The 13,850-nt window shown below is 43.4% G+C and overlaps 1 protein-coding gene across 1 annotated transcript in view; it reads right to left on the bottom strand.

The window, feature by feature from the left end:
- Positions 1–248: 248 nt before the first annotated feature.
- Positions 249–13,850, bottom strand: part of LOC116877752 (antigen WC1.1-like) — a 37,864-nt gene continuing 24,262 nt past the window's right edge. The window contains exons 4-14 of the mRNA XM_032874682.1: positions 11,478–11,570; positions 11,089–11,403; positions 9,667–9,981; positions 4,499–4,540; positions 4,091–4,405; positions 3,825–3,857; positions 3,178–3,315; positions 2,701–2,793; positions 2,323–2,406; positions 1,689–1,826; positions 249–410 (exon numbers count right to left, since the gene is read on the bottom strand). Of these exons, the coding sequence (XP_032730573.1) occupies positions 265–410; positions 1,689–1,826; positions 2,323–2,406; positions 2,701–2,793; positions 3,178–3,315; positions 3,825–3,857; positions 4,091–4,405; positions 4,499–4,540; positions 9,667–9,981; positions 11,089–11,403; positions 11,478–11,570 (1,712 nt within the window). The 3' untranslated portion in view covers positions 249–264. The remainder of the gene's footprint in view (positions 411–1,688; positions 1,827–2,322; positions 2,407–2,700; positions 2,794–3,177; positions 3,316–3,824; positions 3,858–4,090; positions 4,406–4,498; positions 4,541–9,666; positions 9,982–11,088; positions 11,404–11,477; positions 11,571–13,850) is intronic.

Raw genomic sequence — 13,850 nt, forward strand, 5'->3', positions numbered from 1 at the left:
GCAAACTAAGCCCTTGAGTAGCCCATTGGAGAGGTAAGAAAACAGGTTAGTATACTCACCTTGTATTTCTTTGGAGGGAAACTGAATTGAGATAAAACTTGCAAAGTAATCAACAAAGCAAAAAGTAGTTTATTCAGAATATTTCATTTTAAGTAATTTCACATAATACAATTATAAGTCAGCACTATTCTACTGAAATACAGGCAATTAGAGTATCTGATTTTCAATTCAATAATTTTCAATTATTTTATTTTCAATTCAACATCATGAGAAAACCATAGTGGATGTTTGAGGGGCATTTAGTTCAATGTCATCATATCCAGGACCCCCCTCTTCCCCCTGAAGCAGCCAGGGACTAGCTTCTTCTTTCCCAGGACCAGCTACTCCTCTGGAGAAGTGTAGAGAAGAGCCTGAAACATTAAAGAGAAGTTTGATTAGAACGGGGACAAAGAGACAGGACAGTGCCCCATGGTGGAAGCAAGTCAAGTCATGATGACAAAGCATCAGGTAATATTCAAGAAAGCTCAGACAATTTAATATAGTTACAGCAAAGTTATATCAAGATTATCCTATCGGGATCCAGTCCATGTGGGTCTCCAGAAACACTATTATTACAGGAGATCTATGGCCAACACAGGTGTTCTATAAAGACATATTTCTCAGCGAAGAATGGCCTAAGAATGGTAAGAATCAGAAGAAGGGACATACAAGTGTGCCTGGGTAGCTCAATGGGTTAAAGCCTCTGCCTTCGGCTCACCCAGAGTCCTCGGATCGAGCCCCACATCAGGCTCTCTGCTCAGCATTGAGCCTGCTTCCCTTCCTTTCTCTCTGCCTGCCTCTCTGCCTACTTGTGATCTATCTCTCTCTCTTTCTCTCTGTCAAATAAGTAAGAAATAAAATCTTAAAAAAAAAAAAAAAAAAAGAAGGGACATGCAAATTTCTCCTTTCACAATTGACAGGTCTGAATTCAGAAACAGGGTACAGGAGACCTGGAAAAATCTCAGGTCCTCACTGACAATCCCACTCTGCACTTGATGGCCTTGACTTGTGTTCCTAAATGCACCCCAAAACAATCACAGCATCCTTCCATAGTTTCCACACCCCCAGGGTCACATTGGCCCTCAGAGGGAGAAATACTCTTCTCTGGAGAATGAGTATCTTCATTTGACCACTGAAATGTCTGGAACAGATTGGCCCTGAACTGCCTACAAATTGAGACTCTATAATCCACCACCATGGCTGTAATTTTCAAAGCTATCATATATGATAGACTTTGTACATATTAGTGCTAACATGATTGCAGTGCTTCTCAAATGATCAAATGCCTCACAAATTCCAATATTGCAATATTTCTTAAGTCTCTGAATGCCTTTCAGAGATAGGACAGTGCAAAAGTGTTATAAGAACAGTCATTCTGTTTTTGGACTTGGTAAACTAACCTATGTCTCAAGGCAAGCACCTCAAAGATGAAGATATGCAGATGCAGATACTGAGAATATAGAGTGATTCTCTCCCACCCCCAACACCGCCCCCAAGGAATGTGACAGCACAAAAGAAAGGAAGATGGTCAAAGGATATGGGATCATCTGAATTTTGAATCTATAAGAAGGATCAGCAATGAGGAGCTCAAATTAACCCTTTCCAGGACAGAGACAAAAGATTACAAGAGATCAACTAACCCTACTCACCTGTTGGAGAGGCCCTCACCACATTCTCCTCCCCTGGGGGCACTTCCCCCTCATTCATCCAGGAGGCAAAAGGAGCCTCAGGCACTGGGACCTCTTCAGCATTATCATAGCCCTCACTAGGGACATCAGTCTTCTGAGCTGGGGGTTTAGATGGAATCACAGTAAATGGGTTGGCCTGGAAAATATCTAAAATCCCTTCTGCCACAGAGAATCTGATAGCTGCTAACCAGAGGCACTATTCACTCTGTGTTTTAAAAGGTCTTTTCCAAGGTCATGTATTTCATTTTGATGAGTCCATAAACCAGAAAAATAATCCAAACCTCTCAATATTTCCTGATTAAAACTACATATTTCAGAGAAACCCTTGCACCAGTATGCCTTAATAAAATATTTGTTCAGTTACACTTTCCAGATGCTATTTTTCAAAACAATGTGTATGTTGGAACTGAATGAGGATCGTTCTGGACACAGACAGCCCAGCCTCACCATGAGGCACATCAGAGCAAGCAGAGAAGAAGGAGAGAAGAGATCCCACTAATCCCGGTCAAAGGAAGACTGTCTCTCTTGAATCTCATTTCTATGAAAGGAAGTCCCCTGCCCCCAATACCCAGCCGAGACAGTTCACCTCCACTACCTGGAGCAGGTTGAAAGTCAGTGTTGTCCTCACCATCCCCAGTGTAATATGGCAGTTTAGTCACAGAGTCATCTGACAGGGCCCCTAATGTGGAGAAAAACACAAAACGAAAAAAATCATAAAGCAGACAGCACACACCCGTGGGACCTGTGGTAAGGCTGAGAAGAAATGCTGGAGCACGTGTAGCTCCTGTGGTATAAAGAGAAGGCTCAGAGCTCACAGGAGCTCAGCGGAAACCCATCCATTGCCTTTGGAAGGGCTGCTTCTGTGAGCATGAGGGAGTATGGGGTCTGCAGAGAAGCCTTGGCTCACAGACAGTGTGGATGGGGGAGGGGCTGACATCTAGAGGGCCCAGGAGGGCAAGGAAGGGATACACACCAGTGCTGCCCAGCAGATCTTCCTTCGTTGCCACAAGATAGTCAATCTCCTCATACACAGCCTCGTTGGGAACGTCTTCGAAGATGGCTAAGGCTGAGCAAACCACCAGCAAGTGAGAAATGTCCCCGAGTTCATCCCTGAACCAACAAGCAGATCATTCTCCCCAGCGGTCAACATGGAAAAAGCCTCAGGGCTGCCAGGACTCCGGTAGAGTCTCCTCACACCCCGTGTGCCATGTCTGCACCTCTCTGCCTTGTCTGGCCCTGTGTCCACAGCTCAGCCCCTATTCTTTCTTGTCTCACAGAGAAGCCATGACTGACGAGTGTTCAATCCTAAGACAGCCCTTAGAGTTTCATGTGGGGCAGATGGAGGTTTTCAAACACAGTTTCCCCCTCCCACATGGCAGGTGTCTCTGGCCCTGGCCCTGTCTCTGGCCTCCATACACTTTCCATGTTACCCTGTACCCCTGTAGCCCACCTCTGCGCTTTGCTCTCCATCTATACATCTGAATCACCAGGATGATGAGGACCAGGAAGAGAAGGGCCCCCAGGATGAAGCAGAGCATCTCAGACAGGGAGAAGATGCCATGGACAAGATTTGGGCCTCGTCTGATCCCTAAGGAGAATAAAGCCAATAGGATTTGGAGAAGGGCAAGGGCATTTCCTTTTAGCATTTCCAGCCCGGGCAAGTCCCAGCCTCAGACATAACAGGATTGACAGTGACCCTGGTGGATACTCCCCCAGGCTTTATTCTGAGATAAACTGAATTCTACTCCACTGAGGTCCAACGGAGTGCTGGGCCAACTTACACAACTGTAGCCCCCTTTCTTCAGGCTTCTCCAGACCAGAGCATCAAGCAACTCCTGGGATAGGCATCTTGCTGCAGGGGAGTGACACTCATGGGCAAGTGGGAAAACCTTAGATTCTGAAGCACAGGAACCAGCCTCCCTTGGCCCAAGGGCAGTGGAAATTTGAAGGGAGTGAAGGGAAGTTCCCCAAGGAAAATGCCCTAAGACCTCCCACCAGCAGATGGCTCTTTGGGGTCTTTCCTTTCCTGTCAGATTCCACAGAACAGGTCCCCCAAATCTGAATATTCTCCCCTGCCTCCAGATTGTGGCACTGTACCTCCTGTAGGAGACTGCAAGCTTCTTCTTCCACCTAGAGAGAAAAACAGGAGTTTGCAGTCCGGGATTGGATCAGAGTGCAGGGCAGCCCATTTTCTCTACCTGAGCCCTGGAAATCACTCCTCAATTACCACAACCTCAATGTTGAGACCTCCCCCTCTCCCAGATCCAGGGCTGACAGCATCTAGATGCAAACGCAAACTTCCCATTTTATCTGAGCCCACCTCACAGTCCCACCCTCGCTCCAGCTCAGCCAGAGCCACTCACCAGAGCACCGCACCCCAGCGTCCTCCTCGTGCTTGCAGTTGTTCTGGCCCCAGGGGTCCGTAGCACAATCCCACAGGGAGGGCTCCCTGCCCCTGCATTTCACCTCATCCAGCCAGATGCTCCCATTTCCCGGCCCAAACGCCGCCTTCTGCAGTGCCTCGAGGGCAGAGCCACAGCCCAGCTGCTGACACACCACCTCCGCCTCTGCCAGGCTCCAGGAGTCATCACACACCGTGCCCCAGGAGCCCTCGTGCCAAACCTCCACTCGCCCTGAGCACTCAGTGTCTCCTCCCCTCAGTCGGAGCTTCTCTTTGTCTGAAAAGGCAGCAGCATCTTCTGTTACTGCCCATGGTGGGAAGGAAGGAGCCCTTGGGAGCCAACAGGGGAGAGGGGAGGGGCTTTATGTACCTGTGCAGAGAGCAGCCGTTGGACAGCTCCTGGGTCTCACTCCTGCAGAAGCAGACAAGGGGGCACTGCTAGATCCGGGACAGCAGGGGGTGCTCTTCCCCAAACAAGATTATCTGAAATGCTTGGCTTCAGCCCAAAGGACAAGTGAAAATAACAGCCTTCCTAATTAGTCTAATGGGCTGAATTACTGAGACATTCGCTAAAAATCATAGCCATTATCTGTTTATTTGTTTACTTGTTTCTCAGTTTCCACATTCCACAATAAAACACAGACGTGTGTGCATACACACACACACACACACACACGCACACAAACTCCATGAGAGGAAACACTTTGCATGTTTTATTCATCTCTATGTTTCTGCTATATGTACGTGGTATATTGTATGCATTCATTCAACAAGTGTGCATTGAGAACCTTTTATAAATACTATGTATAGGGGCTTGATAAATATTTATTGAATAAATTGGTGAATAAAATTCAGTAAAATATAATTCCTTTAAATTCTTGCTAATAAGTAAGTTAATAAAGGGAATAAAAATTGATATTAATGGTTTGTGGTAATAATAGTGGATTTTTTTAAATCCTGAATCACATACATAAGTTGCATTCACTATTCCATTTATATTTTTAATGGAAAATTACATAACAGACTATAAACTTTTCTTACCTATTTTTCAGTATGACATGTGCACAAGCAAAGATTACTATGTTAAGAGGATACTTTTGGTAAAGAACTGGAATAAAGAGGATTCAGAGAAAAACGGTTAGGTAGACAAACTGCTAAGGAGTGAGACAGAAATGTTTACATGATACACAAATATATTGACAAAAAACTACATGGAGAGAGGACACAGATAACAAACATGAGATGAAAAAAAGACAAAAAATGGAAACCAAAGGAAGAACAGAAATTCAAAAAATTACAAGAAAACAGAAGCATACATGGTACTTGTCATAAAATACCAGAATTGGCATATACTTTCCATGTGATCCTATCCAATTTCCTACCCGGTGAACATCTCAGAAAATGATGGCAGGACCTCTTTGGGTGGTCGCTCACTTTCAGCACTGGAGTCTTCACTATCACTCAACTCATCAAGTTTGATTGTAGAAAATTATCATCAATATAAGGTCTTAGAATTTAATATCCCTTCGGCTTTTAGGGACACAGAAACAAGAAAAGGAGGTAAGGAAAGAGAAGCAAGGAAGGGAGTGAGCTCTGCCTTTGAAATATCTATCACCATGCTGTCTCCTGGCTGTGGACTTCAGGCAACTCCTAGCCTATCCCCCAAGATATACCTGAGCTGGCAGGGAAGGGGGAGGGGGAAAGAAGGAACTGGAAAAGAATGTTAAGGGAAAGGAAAACACTACGAAAATGCAAAAAAAGTAAGGAAGAGAGGGAGAGAGGGAGGAAGAGGAAGAGGCCATCCCATCGTGACTCCAGTGTTCTTTTACCTCACAGTATTGTTCATTCCCTGAGGGACCATCACAAGGTGAGATACCTTTATGCTACTTGTACTTAGAATGAACTCAAATCTGCCTCCTTGTAAGCCCCATCTATCAGCCTGGTGTCCTGCCCCCTGCATCAGCTAGTTCATGGTGATTCTTCTCCTTCCATGGTAAAGTCCTTCAAACGTCAACAGTCAAGTTACATCTATTCTGGCATTTCTGCTAATTAGCCTAGTTACAGACTTCCTATGACATGGTTTCCAGTTGTTTTCGCTCTAGGGACACATAACCCAGACAATGAAATGTGCCAGTGTCACTTCTAAAAGTAGATCACCCTAGGGACGCCTGGGTGGCTCAGTGGGTTAAAGCCTCTGTCTTCGGCCTAGGTCATGGTCTCAGGGTCCTGGGATCAAGCCCCACATTGGGCTCTCTGCTCGGCAGGGAGTCTGCTTCCTCCCTCTCTCTCTGCCTGCCTCTCTGCCTACTTGTGATCTCTCTCTCTCTGTCAAATAAAGAAATAAAATCTTTAAAAATAAATAAATAAAAATAGATCACCCTATTACACAACAACAAATCAATCCACTTGGTAATTAAAATAAATCTATTTCCCACACTGAATACTACACTTCAGCACCTTACTTCTCACTCTTTGCCCTTCACAGTTTCTCAAAAGTGTTGTATACTTTTCTAACCATCACCTTATTGATACTTTTACTTCTGGTTTCTACCCTGCTTCAAAAATGTTCTCATTAAACAGTCAATAACACACAATGCCCTAAATCTGTTGGGTATTTTTCAGCTCAAGTGTTCTTGAAACCTCAGTAGAATTTAATATATATAAACATCCCCCTTTCCTTGAAAGGAACCCGAGTTCCAAACACACAGAGTTTGGGTTCCTGTTTCTCTGTCTGCTCTGTATCAGACTCCATGTCTGTTCATAGACTGTACTATCTTTTAAAAGTTAGTGTTCCCTGGAGTCTGTTTAAGGAGCATTTATATTCCCAGTGATCTCAACTCCTATCTAACAATCAGGGAGATGGAGTGACTGCCAAGAGAAAAAAAAAAATGAGAAGGAATGAGAAGCGAACCTGCTGAACACTGCTGAAAATTCATGAATACTGGAGAGGAAAGTCTGCTACATTTCATTATCAATTCAAAGGAATAGTGGACCCTAACACTTAACTGGATGAGTTTAGAATAGTAGAAGAGGGGAAATCGTTGAGGACCCTGAGTGGTTACTGATCATACTTTGAGAAACTTGGCTGTGGACGAGGGAGAAAAGAGAGGGACAGTAGCAAGGAAGTCAAGGAAAACTGTTCAGGTCTTTCTCAAAATGTGAGTCACACAAACCCATATATATACATTGATGAGAATAAACCAGGAGATGGGGGAAGTCGACGGCACTAGAAGAGGGAATAAAAGTGAAGACTTTGACAAGTGCAGTTAGGATCCACAGCCTGAGCAGAAGAGCTGGCCTACCATGAAGCCTGAGGCCACTGATCCAGGAGGCCAAGCAAGTACAGAGTGGGTGCAGAGACCATAAGTAAGAAGATTTGGTGAAAGGCAGAGGAAGAGTTTGCAGCCAACTGTTCTAATTTCTCAGTGAGGTAAGAGGCAAGATCATGATTTGAGACTAGATGGTGGGGATCAGGTGTTGACAATGTGAGGAAAGCAGAAAATATATAAAACACAATTTTAAATTTAGGGCAAACACACATATTGAAGAAGTATAATAGTCCTCAGAGACACTATGGAACCCCCAGTAGAGATTGGGTCCATGAATTCAAAAGTAGAGTAGCCACTTGACTATGTGTTCTTTCCCCACCTTTGCCTTAGTCCAGTGCAGACAAGGAGTACTCAGGTAGTTGACTTTAACCAGGTTTGGAGTTTGTCAGGTGAGGCTGACAAAGAGGAGGCAAGGGAATTGTATAAATTAAATGAGAAGGATTATAATGTTGGATCATATTATCTAATCTGACTAAGAAAAAAATGTGTGGTTAGATGGAGAGTAGAAAAGTAAGAAAAACTGATAGGGGAAAAGTTTGGGCATCTCCATTAGCACAAGAAATTATTTGAAATGGAGCATTCTGGGTTAGGAGCCATAAGGATTGGAAACACTGGTCAGAGAATGGAAAAAGGAAATCAAGATTTCAAGCTGTACTGTTGCTGGATATCAGTGGTGTATGCATGAGCAGAGATAGGAGGAAGCCAATGAGCTGAGAGGTCAGGCTGCTGTCTCAGTTGTATTTAAGGATATTGGAGGAAGTACCAGTGGTTCCAGGAGTAAGACCGAAATGAGGAACCTGGTGAGTCTGGTGTTGCAGTCTTCAGTGGACAAGGGGAAGTGACCTGAAAGTTAGGATGATGACAGCAACAAGCAGAAGTACTAGGTGGTATTTATTGCCTCATGGCGTGAATTTCAAGTAGCTGGATATTAAGAAGAGATACAGAGGAGGAATATTTGAAAATGGCAACTGAGAGCAAGAAGTATATCTATTCCAAGTCTCAGAGAAAAGAGTGTTGAGAGGGGGAAAAAAGAGCCTCCAGGTGAGGGAGAAATCAGTGTTTTCAGGGAAAAAGCAGGTTTTGATCCAAACACCAAAGTGAAGGGAACTTGGAGGACATAAGAGTGTTTGAAGATGATGGGCTCCAACTACAGCAGGCTCTGTAGAACATTTTGGAAGAGTGAGATGAGGGGGACAGATTAAGCACTTGGTAGTTAATGAAAGGCTCAGAGGATATAGGATCAGCCCCGAAAACTGATCCTGAGGGCCACTTAGAAAACAGAAATTCAATCAGAAAGTCATGGCGTTATGAGGCTACTGACTTCTCAGCAGTTCTCCATGATGAGGCAACCAAGAAGATAAACAAATTCCTCTCTAACAAGAATGTCTTCCTGGGCTCTGCCTCAGAGAGGTCTCTGGCTCTGCTCATCATTCCAGGGGAACCCTGCTTCCCTCTCCCTCACCATTTTCTGCTCTGGCCATGATGGGATTTTTTTCATGCCTCAAAGATGCCATGTTTCCTCCTACCTCAGTATGTACACTGACCCAAGCGATCTCTCCACTTTCTTCCTCTGAGAAACTCTTACTCACCCTTCACCTTTCACTCTAACTATGATTTCCTCTTTTACACCAATTCCACAATTCCACAGCACTTTCTAACTCTTCATGAAATTTCTGCCTAATGAGAGTTTTCAACACTGGACTGTAGCTCCATGATGGCAGAGACTACATTTTCTTCTCTTCTCCATCCTCTCACCTGCAGCATAAACTTGTGCGTACAAGGCACTCAGTTACTATCTACCAAAAGGCTGACCGGAGGGCTAGTCCGATTGGTGTGGATACACTCCAGAGTAAAGTTACCATGAGCTTAAGAGACAAAACAATCAGGGTTGATTCCTTACTTGGCCCCTTATTCACTTTAACGTGTTGGGATATCACTTAACTATTCCTAACTAATTGGCAACTGCTTAGAAAGTTTATCAGAGTATTGCTTGTTTTCAATGCAATCCTTCTGGTATTTTTCATATAAACTTCTATTGACACCAGTTTCTTTATTTTTTCCTATGAAACGAGATTGGAACATGTAAGATAAATAATCATCCAAACTTCATGTTGTACTCTTACCTTAAACTTACCCTTTGATTTGAAGATAAAATCTCACTAACAACATCCTACAGGACTGGTACAGACACATGGAAACAGTAAATTACCTGCACAGGAGATATAAGCTTCCTCTTGTGAAGAACATGAGTTGTGTCTCCAGGGGTCAGAAGGACATTGCCAGAGAGAGGAATCGGTTTTCCGACACTGGATTTGATCCACCCACCGAAGTCTAGAACCTTCCCTGGGAACTATGGAATCGCTGACCGTCCCACTGTCTCCACAGCCAAGATGTCTACAGATGATGGACAAGGTGATGTCTGCCATGGGGCTGCGGCAGACACTGCCCCAGGTCCCATTGTAGAAAACTTCCAGCCACCCACCACACTCCTGGTCCTCGCTCACCATCCTGAGCTTCAGGAAGTCTAAATTGGAAGGCAAGAGAGGGGGAAAGAGTCCACAGTAAGCATTCCATTCAGTGCCCTTGATTTTTTTTCTCCATGCCAGAGACTATTAACACTCATCCCTGACTCTGCTGAGGAAGGACCCACTAGGTGGCAAGACTGAAACTGACCTCCCTTTTACCTGATTTTGTGTGTTTGTGTCTGGGTTTCTATTTCCCCCCAGTGATGTAGTAGAATATGAACAGAGAAGAATAGCCACCTGGGCACTCTACCCAGAGGGAAAGCTGAATCCTGCTTCCTGACAAAACTTCTGACAGAGTATATGAAAGGGAGTGTGGAAAGTGGGGTGATAAGCAGAATAATGGCCCCCCCAAAGGTGTTATGTAAATATGTTACTTTACATGGCAAAAGAGACTTTTCAGACATGATTAAGATAAGGACCTTAGGATTGTGAGATTAACCTGGAGCAGTGTGGGTTGACCAGCTAAGCCCAAATCCAGTCATCTCTTCAGATCTACTATCCTTAAAAATGGGAAATCTTTCCAACTTCAGTCAGAGGGAAATTGAGTGAGGAAGAATGGTCAGAGGAAGGCAACTTGTTTTCAGCCTGAAGAGAAAGAAAGGGATCTACCCTTCAGCCAGTGAATGCACATGGCCTTCTGAAACTAGAGAAGACAGGGAAAAGGAATCTCCCCCAGAGCCTTCAGAAAGAATGCAGCCCTGTTGACACCTTGATTTTAGTCCAGTAAGACCCTTGTTGGACTTCTAATGTACAAAACTATACATTGATAATTTGTGTTGTTTCTACCACTCATTATATGGTAATGCATTTCAACAGCAATAGGATCTCAAGACTTTACCACTAAAGAAAGCTGAAGATGGAGCCCTGCTTTCAAATGGAAACTGTAGGAAATGGCTCTGTCAGGAGCTCTTGCTGTGAAGGAAGGACCTGAATCTCAGATGCCACAGGAGGAAAAGAAAGCACCTAATCTTTATATCTAAAAAGACAGGCAATGTGGAAGGAAGTCTTCTCCTCTGGCCCTTTCAGCAGCACCCCTCAGGGCTCAGACTCCCATCCTCCAGAGCCCACACCTCCTCTCCCAGCTTGTAGACAGAGCGCAGGCAGACCTGAGCAGATGACCCCTGCATCCTTCTTGTGTCTGCAGTCATGTTGTCCCCAGCCCCGGGAAGGACACTTCCAAATGTGGGACTCCTTTCCTGTGCACTCCAGGTCGTCCAGCCATATAGGGCCCAGTCCCTCCCCGAAATGAGCAGAGACCGTGGCATTGAGGGCTTCTCCACAGTCCAGCTGTCTGCACACCACGTGGGCATCACTCAGGTCCCAGCTGTCATCACAGATGGTGCCCCAGGAGCCCTGGTAAAGGATCTCCACTCTGCCGGCACAGGGACCGCCTCCGTCCACCAGGCGGAGCTGTCTGCGATCTGAGGAGAGAGTCAAGCCACTGGAGCATTTCACAGGAAAGGAGAAGGACTTTCTTGTCCCTGGGACCCCTTACCTGAGCAGGTGGCTGCACTCTCCTGTGAGACTGCAGAGCCCTCGAGTTCAGACACAGAGTCGTTGCACTGGGGCAGCACCTGGGTCTGGTTTCCTGCAGAAATAGCACGGTCAGAGGGTTAGGAAGGTTGAGGAACAGGAAACTGAATTAAACTCAAGAGTAACCTAGTGCTGGGGTCTGAGATGAAAGCTGAAACATAACAACAAGTCTACTAGAATTGTAGATTTCACCTCTTTACGGAAAGTTCTGCTTCTGACAATGCCAAATTTTTGTTATGCAGGGTTAGGAACCAGAAAACTTATACATGCCATAATACTGAGCATTTACTGAAGACAAATGAAATGTTTGTCTTCAAAAGGACTTGAATAGGCATGTTCATAGTATCTTTATCCGTAATAGCCCCAAACTGTGATGCCACCTAAAACATGTGACATTCTTGAAACAAAGTAACAGGCAGAAGCTGGATGGGCTGGGTCCATGCTGTCAATGAGGACTTAAGGTGGTAAGGAAAATGTGACTGAAGCTGGAGGGGAAATGAGCAGTGATCTATGTTATGTAAATTAACATACAGTTGCTTTAAGTGACTAGATTGGGAAGAAATTTATTATGCAATAGTAACCAGAAAATACCTTCCATCAGTCTCAGTAACTGAGAGCAACCAGCAAAATCAGTTAGTAAATATTTATTTACCTCGAACCGACAGAATACACATTATTCCCAGGGCATACAGCTCATTTAGCAAGGCTGATCACATTTTATATTCCCCCCACCCACACACAAAATGACATTTTAAAAATCATTAAATTTGTTTTTTGAAAACAATTTTGAAAAATCATTAAAATGTGTTTTTGAAAAAAAATATATTTTTTTGACCAAAATAGGATTAAGCTGGAAACACAGGATTTATACTGTGCAACAAAGTAAGGAAGATTGGTGTTCAGTAATTGACTTTGCTAATACTTTCAATTTCTACTTTGAAAACAGCCAAATCCCAATTTGCATTCAGGCAGGATGGTATGTAACACCAATTTACCATGCTTCCACTATATTTAATTCTCCTGATTATGGCCACAACTCAAATTGAAAGGAGAGTCTACATAATAATTGGCCTGCATTCTTTAAAAAGTTGATGTCATGAAATACAAAGCGAGATTCAGGAAGTGTCCCTGATTAGAGAACATTGAAAGGAAGACAACTGAAGGCTGCATATTTCCTCAACTCTTTTTTTGTTGTTAAGTACATATTAGGGACAGTTGGGAAATTCTGAATCAGACTTATGAACTAGAAAATAGAATTACAACAATGGTAATCTGTCAGAAGATGAATGGATAAAGAAGATGTGCCATATATAATGTAATATTATTCAGCCATGAGAAAGAAGGAAACCCTGCCACTTGGGGCAACAGGGATGGATAGTGCAGGCATTACACTAAATAGGATAAGCCAGAAGGAGAAAGACAGGTACTACATGATATCATTTTTATGTAGAATCCAAAAAAAAGAAAACCAAAATCAGTATGATGCTAATAAGCAAAATAAGTCAGTCAGAGAAAGACAAATACCGTATGATTTCACTCATATGTAGAATTTAAGAAACAAAACAGATGAACAAAAGGGAAGGAGAAAAAGAGAGAGAAGCAAACTGTAAGACTCTTAACTACAGAGAATAAACAGGGTTGATGGAGGAAGGTGGGCGGGGAGAAGGGCTAAATACATAATGGGCATTAAGGAGGGCACCTGTGATGAGCACTGGGTGTTGTAAGTGATGAATCACTAAATCCTATGAACTAGAATTTAAATAAAAATTTGAAAGAGAACCAAAATCAAAATCATAGAAATGTGGAGTAGCATAACTGTTGCCAGCGGCTGGGTGATGAGGAAGTAGCGAGAGTTGTGGAAAAATGTACAGACTTCCAATTATAAAATAAATCAGTTCTGAGGGCCTCATGCATAACGTACTGACCATAGTTGATAACACCGTATTGTATAATTGAAATTTGCTGTAAGAGTCTAACTTAAATGTTTCACACATACACAGAAAGGTAAATTTGTGAGGCCATGGCTGTGTTAATTAACTAGAATGGGGGGAATCCTGTCACAAAGTATATGTATATCCAGTCACCTCATGGTACACTTGGATGGTCCTACAGTTTTGTCAGTTATACCTCAATCAAGCTGAAATTTTAAAAAATTTTTGCTAAGAAATTGTCCATTTTGGTTGAGATTGGAGTTAATTTACAGATGAACTTTGAGGTAGCTGACTATATTTAATATTTTCAATTCAGTTATATGGTTCATTTTAAACATCTTTAATCTCTCTTGGTGGTTTATGTTTTTTATCTTATCAGGACTAGTACATCTTTTCATTTTATC

The sequence above is a fragment of the Lontra canadensis genome, unplaced genomic scaffold, assembly GCF_010015895.1.
Source record: "Lontra canadensis isolate GAN:19392208 unplaced genomic scaffold, GSC_riverotter_1.0 scaffold53, whole genome shotgun sequence".
NCBI classification, from domain to species: Eukaryota; Metazoa; Chordata; class Mammalia; order Carnivora; family Mustelidae; genus Lontra; species Lontra canadensis.